General features: G+C 44.2%; 1 protein-coding gene across 4 annotated transcripts in view; it reads right to left on the reverse strand.

The window, feature by feature from the left end:
• The window catches only part of LOC137095197 (nuclear migration protein nudC-like), a 118,472-nt gene that overhangs the window by 16,018 nt on the left and 78,704 nt on the right, over positions 1 to 23,750 (reverse strand). For 2 of the 4 annotated variants that reach the window (XR_010908805.1, XR_010908804.1), the window contains exon 7: positions 1,678 to 2,093. Coding sequence is in view for 2 of the 4 variants with exons in the window: in XM_067461580.1 (XP_067317681.1) it covers positions 12,320 to 12,460 (141 nt within the window). In the remaining 2 variants the exon portion in view is untranslated. Of the gene's footprint in view, positions 1 to 1,677; positions 2,094 to 12,237; positions 12,461 to 17,326; positions 20,932 to 23,750 lie in introns of those variants that run through there. The other 2 variants (XM_067461580.1, XM_067461583.1) reach the window with 2 other exon arrangements.

Below are 23,750 nucleotides of genomic sequence, written 5' to 3' on the forward strand. Positions count from 1 at the left end.
TCACCCTCCCTTTTAACATTCCGGAAAAAAGTCAAGACGTGGCTTTTTGAGCAAGCATTTGCAAATGCAGATTAACTGGCATAGGAAAATGGAACAACTAGACAATGAGACCGGACAACATTTTTAAAAATTAGACACTATGGATTTATATTTTATTTGTTATAGTTTTATTATATGTTATGTTTTTAATTGTAATTGTAAGCACTGAATTACAATTACAATTGTAATCTAATTGTAGGCACTGAATTTTGCCCTGTAAACCACCTTGAGTTGCCTGCGGGCTGAGAAAGGCAGTATACAAATACAGTAAATAAATAAATAATAAATATTGAAAACTTGGAAGGTAGCTTAATGGTTCTGAAGCTGTCAGATGTGGATGTTTCTGAGGAGAATAGATGACAGTTTTCCTTGCTTTCAGTCTCTGGTATAGGGGCGTCTGAGGCACCCAAAGCCCAAGGTGTTAACCAACTGTTGCTTAACTAATTGGCTGAAGTACTGGTTGTAGTAGGTAACTGGGCTGAAGTAACTGGTTGTAGGTAATATAATCGGTTATAAGTACAACTGGTTATGAAGTAATTGGTTATATACTATTGACTGGTTATATAGTATTGACTTGAAATGTCTTGTTCAGGCCTGAATCTCTGGGACCAATTGAAGACACGTCCTGCCTCAAGGATTCCCTGGTGGTCTATGATCTAAAATGGCTCCTTTACCTCAGGTAAAGGGATGTGGCTAACCAACTGACACAAACAGCTCCTTTTTCCTCAGGCAAAGGGCAAACAAAATGGCTGACACAAACCAGGAAGGGTTTTTCTAAACTCCACCCCTATAAAAATGAACATAAAAGTACTGGTAACTGCTTAAAAACTATGGTGGAGGAAGCCAGACAAAGGGATCTGGAACTAGTGCAGGTCCAGTACAGGTGCCCTTTCTATTTAACACATATTCTATCTTGCTTAATTCTAGCTATACCTCAAAGAACAACCAGTACTGTAGCACCTGGAAGATGCATTTCTCAAGTATTACATCTACCTCAGAGGTGGTTAATAGTGTATCTTCCAGATATTTCGAACTCTTGCCAGTTCTAGCAAGAATAATCATTGGTGGGAGATATGGGAAATAGGAAGCCAAAAACATTTGGAAAGCCCCATAACTCCTGCTCTAAATGCATATGATCAGAGGAAGAGAGGATGGAGGCTTGTGAACACTGAACTCATTTCAAACACACTTCATTTCAGGAGATACCCCATAGTAATTAGCTACCTATTGGTATATAACACTAAGAAAATGAAACAAGATCACATACTTTTTTAAAAAACCCAAGTTTATGTATGCATATGAATAATACTACATTCCTGGGAAGCATCCTCATTATGATAGACTTAATATTACTATTGTATTTGAATGATATCACTTCATGGCCATGAAAACCCATTGGATGACCTTGGGCAAATCACACTCTCTCAACCTCAGGCAAAGGCAAGTCCCTTCTGAATAAATCTTACCAAGAAAAGTGTGTTATATGTTCATCTTAGGATCTCCATAAGTCAGAACTAATTTGAAGACAAACAACAAATACCAAATATTTAAAAAAATCACTTCCTCCTTCATTAGATTACATCTCTACAAGAGCTAAAACTATGTTTTCACATCTTCTAACCAGAGTAAAGTACTTACGCTGTTCAGTGGAGACTCTGCTGCTGCTTCCTTCCCTGCATCTTCCCAGTCTTTCTCCTTGGTGCTTCCATCATGATTAGCCATTCCTTCTCTTGGCAGGGGCTCTCCTTCTGTGACCTTCTCCCCGGTAGCTGTGTATACTTGCTCCTCCTCCACAACTGTCTCAGTTTCCTTATAGGTAAATGGCACTTTTCCATATCTGCAAGAAGAACCTGATTTGGAGAATTGCAATTGCAGCTTCCTGATAATACTGGAAGGCATCCAGCAAGCTTTGATGAGATCCAAGGAAACTCTCAGAGGAGTTCCTAGATTTCCATAAGGCATGAATGTAGGAGGATTTAGAGGATCTTGAGTGAAGGATTCCTTTGATATTCCGTGATATTCTTTTTTCGTTTTATAGGCAAATGTGTCAACATCTGAGAAAAATATATATAAACAGAATGGATTTTAAGAAGTAAGCAATATACCCATCTTGAAGTTCTCGCCTCTCAAGAGAAAAAAAGCCTTTTCAAGCAAATATTCTCCAACTATTACAACAAACACACAGAAAGTACATGGCATACTTCAATTCTTGTGACAACATTCTGACACACAGTGAATTACTCCATTGGCAGGACTGTCCAAAATGGATGACAAGGGCTACTCTGATCTCCTGATGTAATGGTACATACAAATATCCAAAGCCAGCCGCATTGTTTTGATACATGAGACTGAAAACTCCACAAGTTTTTCTTTTCATGTAGCAGTAAATATAACTGTAGCTATGACATGAATAATCTGCCCCCTGTTCATGACACTCATAATTAGCTACCTTGTAGGCCTAGTCTAGCTCATTTGATACATTATGGAGAAAAATGTAAAGTGTGGCTCCCAAAAACTATGTAATGTAGAAAGTGCCACCTATGAGTTGCAGATGAAAAGTATTTCAAATAAATGTAGTGAATGCTTCCAGAGCCTTCTGTTCTACTTTCTTATTGTTGTGTGTTTTCAAATCATTTATGAATTAAGAAATGTGAGAAAACTGTTAGGACATTCCCCCTCACGTGATGGTTTTACAAAACTGGGTAGGTTTGGCTTAGAGTAAAGAAGACTGAGACTAAATATTTGAAAGGATTGATTGCTTCCTATCTGGTATTCTCCCATTTTTTGAGCGTTTCTCTTTTTTTACTCTCCTGATTTTAGAGTTTTTTAAAATACTGGTAGCCAGATTTTTTTTTTCATTTTTCTGGTTTCCTCCTTTCTGTTAAAATTGTCAACGTGCTTTGTGTGGATTTCAATAGTTTCTCTGTGTAGTCTGACATGATGGTTATGAGAGTGGTCCAGCATTTCTCTGTTCTCAAATAATACACTGTGTCCAGGTTGGTTCATCAGGTGCTCCGTTATGGGTGACTTCTCTGGCTGAATTAGTCTAGAGCTGTGGACAAGCCTACATAGTGACCATAAAACGCAGTGTCCAAACACGAATCAAGGAACATGAAAGGCACTGCAGACTAATTCAACAAATATTCCTCCAGACAAGAAGCAGCCAGGCTGTGAAGCTGCCAAGCTATTCAGTTCTAATCAAGGTGGCCAATGGCAACATTCACACATGCCTCCAGCAGACAAGAGTTCTTTCTCCCACCCTGGGCATTATTCCAGAGATGTATAAACCCTGGTTTCCAACAGACCTCACAACCTCTGAGGATGCCTGCCATAGATGGGGGCGAAATGTCAGCAGAGAATGCTTCTGGAACATGGCCATACAGAAAATTCACAACAGGAAATGACAACCTTTTCAAAGCACCCCTCCTGCTCTGCCTACTCTCACCTTCCTGCAGGGAGACATGGACTCTCCGGATGAGGCACCGCCCAGGCAGCATGTCTCCTTGTCGGTTGAGCCAGCGCTTCCCTGAGTACATGCGGACAAAGCGGCGGGACCAGCGGGCTTTCACGGCCACCAGGCAGCAGCCGTTCGGGCGCGGAGGGAGGCCTTCCTTTTCGGGACGGTGCCGGTAATGGAAGCAGAGAAATCCCCGGGCTTCGACAAACTGGCTGAAGTAGCCGGGGAGGTCGGCGGAACGGAGCCCGGCCGGAATGCCGCTCACCAGGCAATAGTGACTGCCAGGAGGGCGAGAAGACGGACTCAGAATGAGAGCCGCCATTTTGGGAGTCTTCCCAGCGAGTCACGTGAACACCTGGTGACGTCTGGGCCAGGTCACATGCCCGTCTCTTGCGTCTCTATGTTCACAGAAAATGCTGATTGTTCGAGAAATCAGTGCTCCAAAGAAGAAGTTACTATTCAAGAATAACAGTATCTCTGGATAAAACCAACTAGCTGTTGGCTAGATAGAACCCCCAAGTTTCCCAGTCGCTCTGAAGCCATGTTTGCAACAGACTAACAGATAAGATACAGTCATGGTCAGACAACAATGGACTATAGTTATGTTATAGTTGTGCCATTGTTAGGATCCCACGTGTGCTATAATGTCAATCAAAATCATAAACAACTAATGAACAACTGTATAGCTAACTTAGACCAATGAAATGATTTGTCTTTGGGTACCAATGAAAATGTGTATTCCATTTACTATAAATGCTCTGCAGCCCCATTGGGGGTTGCGACAAACCCTTTGATTGCATCTCTGTATGCTCATTTGTCGTTATTGCTATGGCCACACAATAATAGTTTTTTGCAGTTTAAAAGATTCAACTTTTGTAGTGTCCATCCTTGCCCTCCCTATTGGAAAGGGGGCTACTGCTTTTTTGGGAAATATTCTGGTTTCGTTGCCCCTACAGCAAAACTGTCCTTTTGGAGAAAAAGAATAGATTGCATGAAACTAATATTGAAATGTTGTTCTGTAATCAGCAAGCATTTGATCCTTTGTAACCACTATGCTTATGCCACAAGAATGCTACAAATAAACTGGGTTACTGTTTCATCTCAAACAAGCTCCCTCTCTCTCTCAATATCTCAGTTAGAGATCTGTTTGTTTCAAATGGTGGCAGCGGTGTGATGATAAAATAACCCTGCCTGAAGATTTGTCTGTGTTTTTGTTTCACAAGCCCTATAAGGAGCGGCTTAAAGAGCTGGGCATGTTTAGCCTTCAGAAGAGAAGAAGAGTAATAATAATAATACCGGATTCAGACAGACAGAGTTTTGGAGCATAATACTCCTGACCTCATGATCATGTAAAAAAACAAAGTATGAATCGTCGATGTCGCAATCCCAGGTAACAGCAGGATTGCAGAGAAACAACTGGAAAAGCTAACACGATATGAGGATTTAAAAATTGAACTGCAAAGACTGGCACAAACAAATATAGGTGGTCCCAGTGGTGATTGGCACACAGGGTGTAATGCCCAAAGACCTTGGCCTAAAGACCTCGGCACTGACAAAATTACCATCGGCCACCTTACTGGGATCTGCACGCATTATTCGCCGATACATCACACAGTCCTAGACACTTGGGAAGTGTCAGGAATCGGTTTCCAGGCCTTCGATTTTGGTGCTGAAAACCAGGGTCCTGACATAGGACTCTGATAAGGACTGTGCAGCTGGTGACCTCGGGGGAAAGCAGTTGGCATTTGGCGGGAGCATTGCGCGGGACTTTCAGCTTGGCGGGAAAAAGATTTTCAAATGTGGGGGAGTGTATAAAAGAGATGACCAGCGGCTGCTGTTCAATCCCGGCTTTCTTTGTGTCTGAACATCCAGCAGTAAAGGTTTCTAATTGATTACGGATCGGAGTCCTGTTTCGTTATTGAGAATGGCTGTTGTGAGTTGACATTAAGCTGGGATTTACGGCACCATCCCGCGGCTGCGGTGAGGTGCCTTCATGGAGTGAGAAGATATTTCAGCGGCGGGGGAGAGCCAGGCTCCCCTTTCGAAAATGCAGGGGAGGAACTGGAGAGAGTAGCTGCCTTGGCATCATCGACTGCTTATGCCCGGCCCAACGGAGTGACCCAGTGGCGAGCAAAGGGGCCAGAGGCAGCAGCGAGAGAGAGCAGTGGGCTGGAATTCCCCTCCCCATAGAGGATGGAGTACCTAGAGGAAAAAGTGGCAGCTATGGAGACCACCCTCGTGGTGATGTCAAGATTGATGGAGTGTCTGGCCCCCCGGTAGAAGACCCACGACCCCGGGGGGAGTCGATGTGGAGTACAGATGAGAGGAGCGACCGAGAACCCGGGGCACAGCCCAAGACGCAGGCAAGTTGGAGAACTGGGGCCAAGAGTGACGAGGAGGAAGGGCGACCATGGGGTCTTGCACTGACATCCCAGCAGACGCTCCTGGTGCCCCCGGCTGGAGCCAGGCGCGGCACAGGGTGGTGAGGATTGCTCCCGGAGCAGCAAGGGCTCCAGGGAGGGCAACCACGAGTGGATGGCCGGGAAGCACAACCTCCCTTCTACCAACAGAGAAGGGAGGAACTGAGATTGGAATTTGGAGGCGAGGCGGGGAACCTCGATTTCTTTCTGACCATGGTGAGGGGCTATCTGGAAGACAACGTGCCTACTTTTAGGTTGGAAGCCAGCAGAGTGCGAGCAGTGGGTGCAGTGCTTAGAAGAGGAGCAGCGGAATGGTATGTCCAGCTCCATGCCAGACACAACCCATGCCTAGGATCAACAAGATGGTTCCTGGCAGCTATGGAAGTGCGCTTCCAAGATCCACTCGAGCGGGTCAGGGCGAGAGAAAAGTTGCAGACCATAACTCAAGGCCAACGATCAGTATCCGAATATGTGGAAGAATTCCAATTGTTGGCTGAAAGGGTGCCCGAGTGGTCCTGCATTACGAAAGTCAAAATATTTAAAGAAGGGCTGCGGAAGGAAATCTTATCCTGGGCGCTCCATCGCGATGATCCGGAGACGATCGGTTGATGGATTGAGCTGGCTGGCCGCATCGAGACGATGCTGGCCCAGGTCAAGAGGCATTGGGGATCGGTGCCACAGCAAGCCAGAGCCAAGGAGGACAGCCAGAGGACGGAGAGAGGCCCAACCGGAAGGGAGCCAACCAAAGGATCCAAGGGGCAGAGGAGCTGATGTTTTGTGTGCGGTCGTTTGAATCATAGAGCAGCTGATTGTTGGCAGTGTGAGAGGGGAGGGCCCCCTCATCCCAGGCCAAAACCGGCCGCAGGAAAGAGAGCAGAAGAGAGCGTTCCTCTCAGGGCCCCAGTGGGGGATCTGGTGAGTCACAACCCAGAATGCTAGTGTTTCCGATAAGGCTGGAAGGGGAGGGAAGATGGGCTAGCTGCAAAGCTCTCATGGATTGTGGATGCTCCAGGAATATTATGGCCCCAGAGTTAGCGGACGAACTGAAATGTGAGAAAACAGTATTACCGGCCCCCATAGCATTTTCCCAGCTAGACGGATCAGTGGCAGCCGGGGCTCCGGCGCAGTTTGAGGTGGAGAAGTTGCGATGCAAGATAGGCAGTTGGGAAGGCGAAATAACATTCGTAGTGTCCCCAATGGTGACTTATAATGTAATCTTGGGAATGCCGTGGCTGAAGGAGGCAAATCCGCATGTCAATTGGAAGAAGGGCAGCCTGAGTTTCCCAGAGGCACCGAAGGGGAAGTGCTGTAAAGGGGAGGGGACCATGCTGCCAGACTAGGTGCAGGAAATCCCTCCAGAATATCGGGACTTTGCGGACGTATTTGACGAAAAGGAGGCAGATCAACTTCCCCCTCCAAGAAGGGTGGAGGTGAAAATTGAACTTAACAAGGACGCTAATTTGCCTAAGAGTAGACTGTATCCCATGTCAGCAAGGGAGATGGAAGAGCTGAGGAAGTATATAGATAAGAACTTCATAGAACTGTCAGAATCCCCCTTGGGGGCCCCCGTGCTGTTCAGGCACAAGAAGGATGGCTCACTGAGGTTATGTGTGGACTATAGGGGGCTGAACACGGTGAGCACCACCAACAGTTACTCTTTGCCTCTAACCAAGGACTTATTATCGAGACTGTCAGAGAGACAGGTGCTCACGAAAATTGATCTGATTGAGACCTATCATAAGTTACGGATACGGCCTGAGGACAGATGGAAAATGGCTTTTTCATGTGCATTAGGACATTTCAACTTCTGTGTCTGTCCCTTCAGGCTAAAAGGATCAGGAGGGGCATTTATGCAAATGATCAATGAGGTGCTGCATCCATTGTTGTACCGCGGGGTGTATTGCTTTGTAGATGATGTAATAATATTTAGCCGCAATTGACAGGCCCACGTAAAGTTAGTGAGGGAAGTGCTTCAGAAATTGAGGGAGGCGAAGCTGTTTGCTAAACTGTCCAAGTGTGAGTTCAATAAGGAGCAGATAGATTTCATCGGATATAGGATCTCGCAGGGGGGAGGGGTTGCAATGGACCTCTCAAAGGTAGAGGACATGAAGGGTTGGGAGCCCCCAAAGACACACAAGCAGTTGCAATCATTCCTGGGATTTGCCAATTTCTATCGGACATTTATAAAGGACTTCGCCCAACTGACACTGCTCCTCATGGAATTGTTGAAGACGAAGGGGAGGGGGTAGACGGCCAAGGTACGATCCCCAGGGGCAAGTTTAGCTTGGTCAGTAGAATGTCAGAGAGCTTTTGAGGAACTGAAACGCCAGTTCGCAGAGGAGCCCATCTTGATCCACCCCGACCTGACCAAACAATTCGTGATTCATTGTGATGCATCAGATTGGGCCTATGGGGCGGTATTGATGCAAAGGGACCCAGAGGGTGTGTTGAAATCATGTGGGTTCATATCAAAAAAGTTCAGCGAAGGAGAGAGAAACTGGCTGGTGTGGGAAAAAGAGGCGCTATCGATATTAAAAGCTTTGGAGACTTGGAGGCATCTGTTAGAGGGAAGCAGCTTACCTTTTGAGGTATGGACCGATCATAAAAATTTGCAATACATCACATCGCCCCGAAAGTTGTCAGTGAAGCAGATAAAGTGGGTCCAGTACCTCAGCAGATTCGATTTCAAGCTGAAGTTCCACAAGGGAAAGCAAAATATCTTAGCAGATATGCTATCCCGAATACCACAAGATGAGGGGAGGGGACAAGACTAAAGAGGGAGTATTTTCTCAGAACAACAGTGGGGCATGGCGGTGCAGACCAGGGCACAGGTGGAACGCAGCCAAAGGCTTGTGGGAGTAGAAAGCAGAGAGGGGGGATGGGAGGAGGAGCTGAAACGAGCATACAAGGGGGATGAATGGCTGGAGAGAAACAAGGAAAAGGTGGAATGGAAGGATAGATTGGGATTCGTAAACCGGAAATTATATGTCCCAGTAAGCCTCTGGGGGAAAATAATGATAAGATGCTACGACAGTAAGGGCGCAAGACATTTGGGGGTCACTAAGAAAATGAAACTGTTAGCTCGACAGTGCTGGTGGCCCGGGATGAGGGGTGACACAATATCATACATATCCCAGTGTGACACATGTGCAAGGAACAAGGTACCCACCCAAAAGCCCACGGGGTTGCTGCAGAGTGTGGCGGAGCCATCTAAACCATGGAGTGCAATCGCCATGGACTTTGTGGGCGAACTTCCAGTTAGCCGGGGCAGCGCTATGTCTGAACAGTGCTGGATTTATTTTCTAAGCAGGCGCACTTCATCGTGCTACCCAAGCTGCCATCCGCAGAAAAGTTGGCGGAACTGTTTATAAAACACATCTATCGACTGCACGGGTGTCCCGACCAGTGATAGAGGGGTCCAATTTACAGCAAAGTTTTGGGAGAAATTCATGCAATTACTGGGAGTAGAGAGGAGCCTGAGCTCCATGTTCCATCCCATGACCAATGGGGGGGGGGGTCGAGCGTACCCAACAGACATTGGGACTGTTCTTGAGGACGTACACAAATCACCGACAGAACGATTGGGCAGATCTTCTCCCATATGCAGAAGTAGCATATAACGGGGCCTGTCACACATCAACAGGGAAGTCCCTGTTCGAAGTAGTTTATGACCAAGAGATAGCCCCTTTGCCAAGGCTGCCGGATTGGGAGGAGGAGGAATCCTAGGGAAAGGAGGGATGGCCAGATAAAGTAAAAGCCAGCTGGGAGGAGGTGGTGAAGTCACTGCAGGAAGCCCAATGGAGGTATAAGCTATTCGCAGATCGAAAGGAGGGAAGAGGACAAGCTGGAGGAGGGGGATTTAGTTTGGCTGAGCACCAAAAATCTTAAGTTGGACGCCCCATCCAAGAAATTATCCCCTCGGTATATAGGTCCCTTTAGGATATCCAACAAAATCAATGACGTCACGTATAAGTTGCGACTGCCGAGGGTTTTGGGGAAGGTACACACAACATTCCATTGTAGCCTATTAAAAAAGTACCAAGGATCGCTGGATGAAGAAGGACTGTAGAATTGATATGTGTTTCCTTTACAGGAAGAAGAAGAGGAGGAGGGCGTCATGTCAGGAACCGGTTTCCAGGCCTTTGATTTTGGCGCTGAAAACCAGGATCCTGACATAGGACTCTGATAAGGACTGTGCAGCTGGTAACCTGTGCAGCTGGGAAAGCAGTTGGCATTTGGCGGGAGTGTTGCGTGGGACTTTCAGCTTGGCGGGAAAAAGGTTTCAAATGTGGGGGAGTGTATAAAAGAGATGACCAGCGGCTGCTGGTCAATCCCGGCTTTCTTTGTGTCTGAATAGCCAGCAGTAAAGGTTTCTAATTGTTTACGGATCGGAGTCCTGTGTCGTTATTGGGAACGGCTGTTGTGAGTTGACAGGGAAGTGTCTGACGTGTTATCCAATTCAACAGCCAACAAGGTGTCTGTTGTGGACTCATCCTGTTCTGTTTCAAATAATAATAATAATCATAATCATAATCATAATAAACTTTATTTATCCACCACCACCATCTCCCCAATGGGGACTCGGGGCAGCTAACATGAGGCCAAGCCCAAAAATACAAGAAGGCTGAGAGGAGACATGATGAAGGCCATGAATCATGATGTGAGGAGAAATCATAGGGAGGAGGAAGCAGGCTTGTTTCTGCTGCCCTGGAGACTGGGATGCAGTGGCACAATGGTTTCAAAATACAGGAAAGGAGATTCCTCCTGAACATTAGGAAGAACTTCCCGACTGTGAGAAGAGCTGTTCAGCAGTGGAACTCTCTCTCTGTCCCAGGCTATGGTGGAGGCTCCTTTTTGGAGGCTTTTAAACAGGCTGGATGGACATATGTCGGGGGTGCTTTGATTTTCACTACTCCTTGCCAGAATGGGGTTGGACAGGATGGCTTCCTTTCCTCCTTGGTCACCACTGGATCTGTTTCTGTTTTGTCCACATGCTTCTTTACAGAGAATCCAGAATAGGATTAATTCAGTATCCCTAATAAAGTAATTATAATAGATCTGTCAACCACAATCTCCGTAATCTTCAAAATAACACCAACTGTTGGTTGTATTTTATTTGTTTTCTTTTTAAAAAATAAATTAGCAAATTGTTGTTAACATACAATCACATAGAGATGGAGCCCCTGGTGGCGCAGTGGGTTAAACCCCTGTGCGGCAGGACTGAAGGCCGACAGGTCACAGGTTCGAATCCGGGGAGAGGCAGATGAGCTCCCTCTATCAGCTCCAGCTCCTCATGTGGGGACATGAGAGAAGCTTCCCACAAGGATGACACAACATCAAATCATAGTTCACATAGAGACACAGTACACACAAAATACCGACATCAAGGGCCTGTGCAAAGATATTGTTACTCTATGTATGCAGCAGTTGTGTGAACTAAAGCAGTAAGCAGCCACTTCTCTAGGCAAAACATCCATTGTAGAGGAGATTTTGTGATGAAAAGCTGGAAAAAGAAATGAAGGTTTCTGTTCTTCAGCTGTTCTTAATGGCTTGAGGATCAAAGGTTGGTTAGGGTGCGTCTATACCATAGAATTAATGCTGTTTGACATCACTGTCATAACTTAATGTTGTGGAGCCCTGGGAGTTGTAGTAGGCCATAACATCTGGGGACCCACAGGTTGAAAACCACTCGTGTAAATAAATCCCTTATTTAAGCTGAACTAGTCCCAATATCTATTATTTCAAAAAGTAAGTAAGATAAATATCATGACTAAGATATTCAAAAGCGATGATGTATTATTACAGAAGGAGATACGTTTCCTCTCATTTAAAAGTTACTGGAAGCTGCAGTCCCTTGAGGAAGGGCAGTGGATATGAAGACATCTTAGCACCATCAGAAAACAGCAATTCCCAGCATCCTTTGAGAAGTAATGAGGATGTTGTAAGGGTTACGATGAAAGGAAAATCAATACAAGTGTGTCAATTGCATGCCCTTAAATGCTGCAGGGGTTTTGACCCGCATTACCCCTATTTCATAAATTGTGATTGTGTGTATTTCTAAGATATCCTTTGCAATGCTGCACAAGAATAGAAAGGTTTCCCCCTGATAACGTGATTCTGACTCTAGTTGCTTGAAAGACCAGATTGCAATTCACCTTTTGTGTTTTGAGGTCTAGACAAAGAATAAGTCTCTTTATCTGCAAAGTCTCATTAGGATTCTCTTATCCACAGCATGGTCCAGATCTTGAATTTAGTAAAGAGTCATAGCTTTGGTGCATGCACAGAAGGTGATGTTGAAGGAGCTATTTCACTAGCAACATATCCGAGAGCAGTTCAAGAATGTCCATATTACCAATGATGGGCTGAAAGAAAAGTTTGGTGATGAGAGAAGGAGGGATGGACTTCAAGGAGGAGGAAACCAGCAAAATGCGAGCGAAATGGCCTTGATCTTCCAGGTGAAGAAGTGCCAAGACCTCTTGGAGTGCTCTCTGAGCTTCTTTCTGGAGGCTCTCAATAAAAGAGGACGCTTTAAGTCCAGGAATGTCTGAAGGAGGAGAGAGAGGAATATTCAGATTAACCACAAAACTGTGAACATGTTGATTGGAATCCTGGAAGCAGATGAACTTCAAGTGCCTTCAAGGGTGTACATTATCTCAAAGATTTATTACAGTTCCAAGCCAGTACAAACCCAGCAAAAATCAATGCTTTAAACCAGTGGTCCTCAAACTAAGCTCCAGGGGCTGAATACGGTGCTCCAAGGTCATTTACCCGGCCCTCGCTCAGGGTCAACCTAAGTCTGAAACAACTTGAAAGCGCACAACAACAACAATAATCCTATCTCATCAGCCAAAAGCAGGCCCATACTTCCCATTGAAATACTAATAAGTGTATATTTGTAGGCCTGGGTAACAACGGAAAAATTTGTTTCTAAAATCGATTCATTTTTTGGGGGTTTTCGCGTTTCGTTATTTAAAATAATTACAAAATTTTCCTTTAAAAAAGTTTGATATTTACGAAATTTCGTAAATGTGAAAAAATTACAAAACAATAACAAATCGATTTCCGAAACAATAACAAATCGATTCGTTAATGGCGGACGCGACCGCGCAATACGCTAAAAAACCTCCAAATGGGACAGGGGGAACTTCTGAAGCTTAATTAAACCAAAAACAACTATAAAACTTGCCCCAGACATGTGGAAATAATAACGAAACGACCTCAAAATGATAATGAAACGAAAACAATAACGAAATACAAAACATTTACGAAACGATTTAAAAATTCGTTTTTTAAAAAAATTGCTCCAGACTGGTTCGTTATCGTTTTGTAATTGAAAAATTAATGATTTTTTTAACGAATTACGAATTAACAAAACGAAACCGCCCAGCCCTATATATTTGTTAAAATTGTTCTTCATTTTAATTATTGTATCGTTTTAAGCTGTTTTTGCACTACAAATAAGATATGTGCAGTGTGCATAGGAATTCATGGTTTTTTTCCTTCAAATTATAATCTGGCCCTCCAACAGTTTGAGGGACTGTGACTTGGCCCTCTGTTGAAAAAGTTTGAGGACCGGGCTTTAAACACTAATTTCTTCAGATTTTTCCTTTTCTAAAAAGCTAAAACTTTGTTTTAGTTTTCTTTTACTACAAAACAATATTACTCAAGTCTAGTAAATTTTCATTCAAATAATAAATATAATAAAATGAGTGTAGAGGCTAGATCAGGCATGGGCAAACCCTCCAAGGGTTATGATGCGGGCCCTTGGGCTTTTTTCTCAGGCCCTCATCTCTCTCACTATCCTATCCTTCCTTCTCTCCTTCCTCTTTCCCTTCCTTATCTCCCTCTTTCTCCCTCCCTCCTTCCTTCCACCTTTTCATCCTTCCTTCCTTCCCTTTCTCCTTCCTTCCTTCCTTCCTTCCTTCTTTCCTTCCCTTTTGTTTTTTCCTTCCTTCTCTCTTTCCTCCCTCCCTCCATTCCCTTTCACCCTTCCTTCCATCCTTCTCTTTCTCCCTCCCTCCCTCCATTTTTTTCCTTCCTCCTTTCCTCCTGTGAGATGTTTAGCTGGGAGAAGGTAGAAAGGGAACATGAGAATGTTTCAAGATTTCAAAGGGTGGAGGAGGAAAACTGACTTTCTGCTGCTCTACAGACCAAAGCACACGGGAGCAACGGGTTCAAATGGCAGGGAAAGAGATTCGAAAGAACTTCTTGGAGAGTAGCCTAGGCTGTCCGGGAGTGTGGTGGAGCCTCCTTCTCTGGAGGCTTTCCCCTATCTGGGCTGGAATGGGGTGAGCAAGCTGGGAGGAAGGAGGTTCTCCACAAGTCCCCTCCCTACCCTTTCCTCCCCTTCCTTTTCCCTTTCAGAGGCAGAAAGTGAAGGAAACACAGGAAATGTCTGGATCCCAAAAAGGGTTGGCCTTGGTCAGTGTGACGATGTGTAAGTTTTATTTCTTTGGTTATGTGTAGTTTGGACAGTGGTTTAGGGATGGTAAGCATGGGAGATTATGTTTTGTGGGCTTGGTGTTAGCTGAGTTGCCATAGCAACAGGGGCGGGGCCAACTGCCTCTTCAGGAGGCAGCTGTGTTTTAAAAAGTCAGTCAGTGGCCGGAGAGCTACTGAGAGAACACTGAGTCTCAGGGTTGAGATTCAGGGAATGTAGTTGTAAGCCAGTGAGCTACAGGAAGGGCCTGATTTCTCTAGTGGGAGAAACAGGGAATTAGTCAGTGGCCGGAGAGCTACTGAGAGAACACTGAGTCTCTAGGTGGAGATTCAGGGAATGTGTCTGTAGCCAGTGTGCTATAGGAAATTCTGTGAAAATAAGCCTTTTAGCTTAGTTGTTATATTAGGGCAGTTTTCCAGAAGGGTTACATCTGCTTAAAGAAACTTCTTGAAGACTGTGCCTGAGATTACTCATGAAACATTACTATTGTAACCATCAAGATTTGTGCCTCTTTTGAAGAAACAGTTAAACTTATTATACTGCTGTTAAAATAAACTTGTTACTGTTCTCCTCAAGTCTTGCCTGATACAGTTTCTTCTAAGTTGAACAGCCTGCAATAATAAAGTCAGCCAGAAACAGTCCCTTTATAAAATAGTTCCTAGGCTGATATTGATCGTTGCCCGGCTTCCCTCATAGATTAGGTGGTAGTGGGTGTTTTACCACTCGCATCTTCACATTTGGTGGCATTCGGTGGCATTAATACGGTCATCGTTACAATTGGTGGCAGCAGTTTAACGACCCCTTCACAGTCAGGATGAGATGGTGGATGGGAGAGAAAATGTGTATCCATGGACCCTGATTGCCTACTCCTGATATAGAATCCTAGAGCTGGAAGAGACTCCCAAGAGCTATCCAGTCCAACCCTCTGCCATGCAGGGAAGCACAATCAAAGCATTCCCAATAGACAGACTCTGTGGAAAAGCAGAGCCTACGTCACTCTCTAACAGCTTTTACTGTCATCGAGGGCAGCGGAGGCCCCCGCCTTCAATGTGGTCTGACCTGCAGCAGAGAGTTCCGCAGTTCCTGGAAGCCCAAATTGGGACAACCTGATGAAATGTGCCCCAACAGACAGCTCAAACAGGGACTGTACCAAGTCTCTATGCCTTTTCTCACTTTTCCCCAACTTTGTAACTATTCCGTTAACAAAGGTACTTAAATTGCAACTTTTTAACTTTCTAGAATCTAGCCTGATACTTTGTGTCACTTCTGGCCTGAACCAACTAAATGCATGAATTCAACCTTTTCCAGGCCATGGGAGAAAGTGAGCCTGCCCAGAATACCTCCTTGGTATTCCGGGGATGCCGGATCCATGCCACCCGAAACCGCGGATACGGAGTTTTTCCTTTCAGATCTCCGTATCCACAAAATGGCAGATCGGCTCCATTTTAATGTCTTATTTTTCTGTACTAAATTCTAACCTTATCTGCCATCTCGCTTTTCTTATTTTGGACCCCTACGCTTGGGAAATAATCTCTCAAGTTTTGAGAATATATTTTATTAGAATCAGCTGATTGTCAAATGTGCCGGTTCCATTGCTGCGGCTCCATTGCTCCTCGCTGCCCCTCGCCTCTGCAAGGCTCCGGAATCCCCATGGCCGATTTCCATGGACGCAGGGACATGTAGGTTTCAAGAATGTCATAATCCTATTACTCTCCATTGTCCCTGATCGTCCTGCTTCCTCTTCCCTGATTCGTCAATCCCCGAAGTGGGGAAAGTTTTCTGATAGGCTCCCCTGAAGCGGCGAAGCCTTGTAATTGGCCCAGGCTGAGGGCGGGCCGCCAAGCCTCCTCCCAGCTGTTCGGCCACCAGCCAATCACCATCAAGCCGGGCAGGGAAGGGAGGGCAGGAATTTTGAAATTTCTGTACATGTTTTTGCTATAAAAATGCTTGCAAACTTTGTAACGGCATGCTTGCATTCGCTTCAGCTGAATCGCTCAATTAAAAGCCTCGGTCGCCTCTTCTTCTGCTTTGGTGAGACAATTATTATTTTTATTTTAATATCACTGAAATCCGTCTTCTCTGTCCTCGCCAAAGTTGTGGACCCTCTTTGGTGCGGTCCTAGGGGTCTCTCTTACTGGGGAGACCCTCGTAAAGTCCATATGACTCCATTTGGCGACCACAGAGGGACCCGGCTTGGAGGTCCTGATAAATTATAGAGCAAATTTCCAAGCGACAATCTGAACTTTTTTCAAAAATAAATTCTCCTACAGCCCCTTCCTCTTGGTGGTTTGTCTTGGATTTTCGGCACAAAGGAGCCACAGGGAAGCTTTTCCAAAGACTTCCTGGAAGAAGGGCCATCGACATGAATCAGAAGACGTCTGAGGGTAAGAAAAAGCAACCGGGGGCCATACCAAGATTGTTCCAGGTGGAAGGGGTCCCCTTTGATGTTTGGAACTTCTGGTAAACAGGGACTCGGGAACAAATCCTGGGAGAGGTGTGGGGAAGATCTGGCATTTTAGGGTGTAGATATTTGCAGTCCAACTTGCTTTTGCATACCTGGGGGCTTTGCAGGGAAGGGAAGCGTCCTTCTCTTCGCCTACAAACCAGCTAGGTGTTGGCCACTCAGTTCTCAGTGGAAAAGCTCGTGTTTGGTGGGAAAGCTCGTGTTCCGGTTGGCAGAGCAGGTCCTCCATTAACTGCAGGTTGGGCAGGGGCTGAGCTCAGAAATGGGTGCTTGCGGTTCTAGACCTGAACGTCCCATCCCAAAGGGAATACCTCTTGGCAAGCTCCTGGCCGATTGGGATGGGCTGGCATCACATTAGTTGGTGCAGGCCAGGATGGTCAATTATTGTGTGCATTAGTGGCCCCAGCGGCCCTTAGCAGGGGGAGCCACTTGGTTTTGTTGCGGCACATACTTTGCCCGAGATCATTTTAGAGCACAATCAAGCAGGAAGGAGACGGAGACTGCAATTTGATTCCAGGCAAATTTACTATCAAGTTGATAGGACGCTCAGAAACAAGATCTGAAGCGTACTGGAAGTCAGTCAGGTTACAATATTTATAGCAGAAGTCCACTGGTTCAGACATGCGTAGAACTGCCTTGACATTTACACAGTTGTAATCATTAGCAGAGATCCTTACGCATTGCTTTTTCCCATACACCATGATGACGTGTTATATTGATGTACTTCTAATTGTTTCAAATCTTAATTATTCCCATACTCGTAATTCACTAGAATTGATTCCTTTATATCTGACCTTGCCTGCTATTTCATCACTGAACCAGCAGATGCCGCTATCTGACTTTTAGATGTTCCAGCCTATTGTTTTCCTTGATATTTGCACAGGTGTTCTTGTCTAGCTGCCGAAAACATTCCCTTTGACGACAAACATCTCACTTACTATTGTTTCCCAAATGTCATGTTCCATTAATATTTAACTTCCTTGATCTCTGAAGCCTACACATTTACTTTCGTCTTTGGAACACTTCGCTCTCTATTGAATTTTCCTATGCCGCAGAATTCCCTCTCGCCAGTATTTTTAAGGTATGCTTTTCCTATATTCATTTTAAATACATTTTTATAATCATTCTCTTCCGCTGACCGCTACATTCCCCCCTTTTTGCGAGCGAATGTTCTACAGTAGCCTCGCAAACTCACGCAATTACATTCTTAGCGAAAATAACATTTAACACAATCATTTATCACAGTTATTGAAGAATGTTCCATATACGTTGGCATTTTCACAGTGCTCCTTAATCTTCTGTCTGATGTATTTAACCAGCTTCCAGGTATGTGGTCAAAACCAGAGCCGTAGTCCTCGTTCTGGGTCTCATGGCTCTGCTGGTTTAATGATACGAAGTCTCAAGGGGATTCTTTTGGATCAAGAGTCGCAGTCCATTCAGGTGATGCCTTCTTTTATTCTAGTATAATGTATCCAGTCTTTTACCTGCAAAGGGGTCATGACCTGCTCTTTTCCTCATCCCTTTCGGGTCGCGGCCTTTGCTGTGGTGTCAGCATACCAGTTTCCATAGGTCACACGTTCCTCGTCACATTGATGTACTCTGCAGTGCATTACTGCTATTGATGCAGGAACCCAGACAGCACCTAACAATCTCAGAATGGTCTCACTATGTTGTATTTATCTCCCAGCAGAATTTAGTAGTCCCTTTTCTTTATATAATGCTCTATATGCATATAAGGTAGTGAATGCATATTTAGAATCTGTATAAATGTTGATTACTTTTCCTTCTGATAACTCCAGAGCTCTAATAAGTGCTATCGGTTCTGCCTTTTGAGCTGAGGTATTTAAAGGAAGTGGTTCTGCTTCCCACACAGTAGTTATAGTTATTATTGTATATCCAGCATATCTTTTTCCCTTTTTCAACCAAACTGCTTCCATCTGTAAAAAGAGTGGCATCTACCTCAGGCCATGGTTAATTTTTTATATCAGGTCTACTGGAATATATCTCATTCATAATTTCTAAACAATCATGTTGAAGCATTTCCCTTTCAACAGGCAGGAGTGAATCAAGATTTTAATGTACTGTAAATCTGTAACTTGATTTAAGGGTTTTCATATAATAAAATCTGATATTTTAGCATAAGGCTATTTGTGAACCAATGATATCCTCTATAGTCCATGATAGCCGTTACTGAATGAGGGGTTTTAACTATCAACTCTTGTCCTAAAGTCAATTTATCAGCTTCCTGAGTCAACAGGGCCGTAGCAGCTACAGCACATAGACAAGTTGGCCATCCTTTTGCTACAGGGTCAATTTTGCTTAGACAAGTAAGCTACTGGTCTCGGCCATGTTCCTAATAGCTGGGTATGCACCCCTCCTGCTATTCCATCTCGTTCACCAACATAAAGTGTGAATGGCATCTTCAATTCAAGCAAGCCCAAAGCCGATGCTTGCATCAAAGCTTGCTTTCAACTATGCAAATGTTTGGGCACATTTGGGGGTCCAATTAAATGGTTCCCTTTCACCCTCCTTTGTAACTTCATAAAGAGGTTTTATCATTATAGCTGCAAAGCCCTTATTCCAGCCACAGTTTTTTCTTTCTTTCCAACCTTTCAACTTGAGCCGAGAGTTTTTCCGAATTGTCTTATATTCAAAGCTAAACCCATAGCAGGGAACAAGATGGCTCCTAACCTTTCTCCTTCATTTAAATAAGTTCTGTCTGGATCATATCCAATCTCTTCATCATAAACTCCCTTTTAAACGTTGTTCTCTTTTCCAAGTCATTTAGGATGGTTGTTCTATATATATTGTCACATCTGCTAGCATTAGGGTACCTATCGTGCATGTTCCAACCCAAAAAGGTGGCAAAATCTTTCCTGCCCACTGCCCGCAAATCCGATACAGCCCGGGGTGGGTAACCTTCCCTTTGTTACCAGAGATTTTTGGCACAGCCTGACGGGTTTCCACCTCCTTTACCACTCTGGCAGAATTTGGTTCCCCTCGACTCTGCTGTGATCTTTCATTTGGTGGTCTCTCAAAGGGGGGTTCCCCTTGACCCTGCGGTACCTCCCTGCTGGGGGTCCTTGGCTGGTCACAGTTTTTGCTGGCAGCTTTTGCTTGGGCCTGTTTAATGTGGGTACCCAGTTCCAGTAAAACAACACCATCAAATCTTTTCATCCTTTTAGAATGCTCTAAACGGGCTAAGAGGCTAATGTCTTCGGAAGCCTCTGTTTTAAATACATGGAGAAGGAGATTGCAATAGGGATAATGACCAAGTTCTATTTGGTGTGTGTGGAGAAGGTTTTCCTGATCTTGTCCACCTCTCATCTCTTTCCCAAGTGATACATGCTGGGGCCTCCGGTGAGATCCCTTTATGTGTCACTATAGCTTTTTTCTGGATCAAGTAAGATTTCAATCATCTCATAATTTTGAGGCTGTAAGGTGCTCCATCCTTTTTGACTTAATAATGTCCCCTACCATTAGTGGCCATCCCTCACGCTGGGAAGTAGGCCCATGACTGCAAATCCAACACTCAGTAACTTCTGTCTCCTTTGCTATATCCTGACTCATCTGATGGAATATGTTTTTGTTCCCATCCCTCCTTGTACTACCTTCGGGATGAGTACACTCAACTTAATCAGATAATAAATATACCACATGCCTACGTGAATACGCTTTCCCCCAAAAACATGCCTATAATTGTAACACAACCATACCAACCCCAAGATGATAAGGAGTCCCACAATAACACACTCCCAACCCTGAAAGTCCATCCAATCTTCTTTCTTCTTTCTTCTTACAGCTGGATCTCTCTCTTATTTAGAGCAACTTTTATCCTCTTATATTTTAAGTCTTTGAAATATGTCTTCTTATTTATGTACGATGTAATTAGTTCTTTATACCGTCGATCAACTCCTAAATTGTAAGTCAGGGCCCGTCACTGTATGGTCTCCTTTTTAAGCAGGCTTAATTCATCCGCAATTTGGCATTCCCTCGTAGCATTAGGACATTCATCAAGCAGTAGACCCTTTCCACTTTTTTTTTTTATCACAGGGATCACACTTCCAAAATTTTTCCAGCCACTCTGGGTCTTCTAACACAACAGAGGGTACTGTAACAGGCCAATGTAAAATCATTAGCATTTCCAAAATTTGTACTTCTTAACGCTTAATTCCCCTTTCCTTCCACATCATATTACCCTCATCTATCTTCATTCACCTATCAATTCAGTTGCCGACATTTTGGATTTTTAAGAGGGGGTGTACATGTCAATTAATAAAATATATTAGCAAATATCTTCATCACATTCAATTTTTTTCCACCGCTCTTCCCACAAAATCTTCTAAATTTAAATGTATCTCAAATTGTCACCACCTTTCTCCTGTGTGGGACAGTTTCAATTTTTCTTTTTCAAAAAGTTTCCAATTTTTCCTTTCCCTTTTTCTAGTGAGGGCATTCAAGTTGGCCATTCTTGAATACTCTCAACACATAATAATTATTTTCTCTTTTTAACCCATCAAATGTTTAAACATATAATAATTAAACATAATCAACCTCACATAACAGTCTTGATGCATCCAAATCTGTCTTCATACATGCATTCACTTATTCTAAACTGCAATATTGCCACACATTTATCTAAACTTTCAAAAAGGGAATCTATTCATTCACATCTCAACATTTCAGGTTTCTATTATTAAGCAAATGCTAGATCTTTACATTTCTCTTCCTATCATTTCATCACCACTGTATCACTTTCTCTATATTCTCTGGCTACATTTCTCATTTCAATTCTACCTTGTCCTAGGCAATTACACATCTTGGTTTTTCTCCTGTGATCGACCCTATTCTCTTATTCTGACTTGCTTTCCCTTGCTTTCCCTACACATACCTTCTTCACATACCTTTAACTTTCTTCTTGGTTTTTGCTTACCCACATGAAAACATATAAACTTGGCATTTTCCATCGTCCTGTGTATTTTTCCAGGTTTTTTCTGAATTATCCTCTTTTTCCTTTTTATTTGAAACCTGTAAGGATTATTTTTTCCCAACACAAACAGTTTCCACACATTCCTTTTTGGCTAGCCATCCACATACATTCAAGTTGTCCAGAAAATGTAAACGAACATTTTCTCCTTGTCCCAAAAGACAGACACCATTTCTCCATATTGCACGTAGCGTTTTCCTTTTTTCTTTACTTTTTTCTCTCTCTCATTTTTCTCATTTTTCATTTTTCTTTTTCTTTTCCATCTTGGCTTTTTCCCCGAAGCCTGAAACCATTTGTCTCTTTTCATTATACACATCTCCACAACAAAAACAGGCATTGATACACAAATGTGTGCATAGGGTTGCAAAGCAGCAAGAAGGGGTAAAGCATATGGACACAAACAACATAAACCACAAAACACAAAACAGACTTATCACTTTCCCCCTGAAAGGGTATTCCTCCAACCTGTGAGTGTGATTTCTGTAGCGAAAACAATCACTCGGGGGGTTTTCACTTGATTTCTGCAGTAATCTTACAGTGAAATATTCCCCAGGTACTTCTCCTTGTACCTTTTCCCTTTTAGGCCTTTTCCCTTACCTGTGCCATGGAATCAAAGCTATTAATTTCTCAAGGTACCCCCAGTCTGGAGATAGGGAAGGCGAGGATCAGCCGGGTCGTTTCTTTCAATGGGTACCCGTATCACCCCTTCTGATCATCGTCTTACCTGACCTGCTGAGTGGGGGCAATCAGGCCCTCAAAAGAGGCTTCGTCTCTATTCCTCTCCTTGTTGGCTCAGGTCCCGGAACGAGCCCCCATTTGTTGCGGCACATACTTTGCCCGAGATCATTTTATTTATTTATTTATTTATTACTTGCACTTATTTACCGCCACTCTCAGCCCAGGGGGCGACTCGTGGCGGTGAACAACAACATAGAAAAAACAATTTACAGTAATCAGAACAATACATAACATGCTACTACTACTTGACATATACTTATACTAAAAATCCGCTTCGTCATATCATGGGTCATAGTCAGTCTCATAGTCGTGGTCCATTCCGGTCATCATTGCCAAGATATAGCACTCAGTTAAAGGCCAACTCGAAGAGCCATGTTTTCAGGCTCTTACGAAAGGCCATAAGGGAGGGCGCCTGTCTAACTTCAGCAGGGAGGGCGTTCCACAGCCGGGGGGCCACCACCGAGAAGGCCCGCTCTCTCGTCCCCGCCAGGCGTGCCTGTGAGGCAGACGGGATCGAGAGAAGGGCCTCCCCGGATGATCTCAAGGTCCTCGTGGGCTCGTAGGCCAAGATGCGGTCTGCAAGGTATTTTGGGCCGGAACCGTTTAGGGCTTTGTAGGATAGTACCAGCACCTTAAATTGGGCCCGGTAGCAAATCGGCAGCCAGTGGAGCTGGGACAGCAGGGGCGTTGTGTGCTCCCTACGCCCTGCTCCTGTTAACAACATGGCTGCCGCGCGCTGGACTAGCTGGAGCTTCCGGGCACAATCAAGCAATCAATCAATCAATCAAGCAATCAAGCAATCAATCAAGCAGGAAGGAGACAGAGACTGCAATTTGATTCCAGGCAAATTTACTATCGAGTTGATAGGACGCTCAGAAACAAGATCTGAAGCATACTGGAAGTCAGTCAGGTTACAATATTTATAGCAGAAATCCACTGGTTCAGACAAGCGTAGAACTGCCTTGACATTTACACAGTTGTAATCATTAACAGAGGTCCTTACGCATTGCTTTTTTCCATACACCACGATGACGTGTTATATTGACGTACTTCTAATTGTTTCAAATCTTAATTATTCCCATACTTGTAATTCACTAGAATTGATTCCTTTATATCTGACCTTGCCTGCTATTTCATCACTGAACCAGCAGATGCCGCTATCTGACTTTTAGATGTTCCAGCCTATTGTTTTCCTTGATATTTGC

Source organism: Anolis sagrei, chromosome Y (assembly GCF_037176765.1).
Source record: "Anolis sagrei isolate rAnoSag1 chromosome Y, rAnoSag1.mat, whole genome shotgun sequence".
Classification (NCBI taxonomy): domain Eukaryota; kingdom Metazoa; phylum Chordata; class Lepidosauria; order Squamata; family Dactyloidae; genus Anolis; species Anolis sagrei.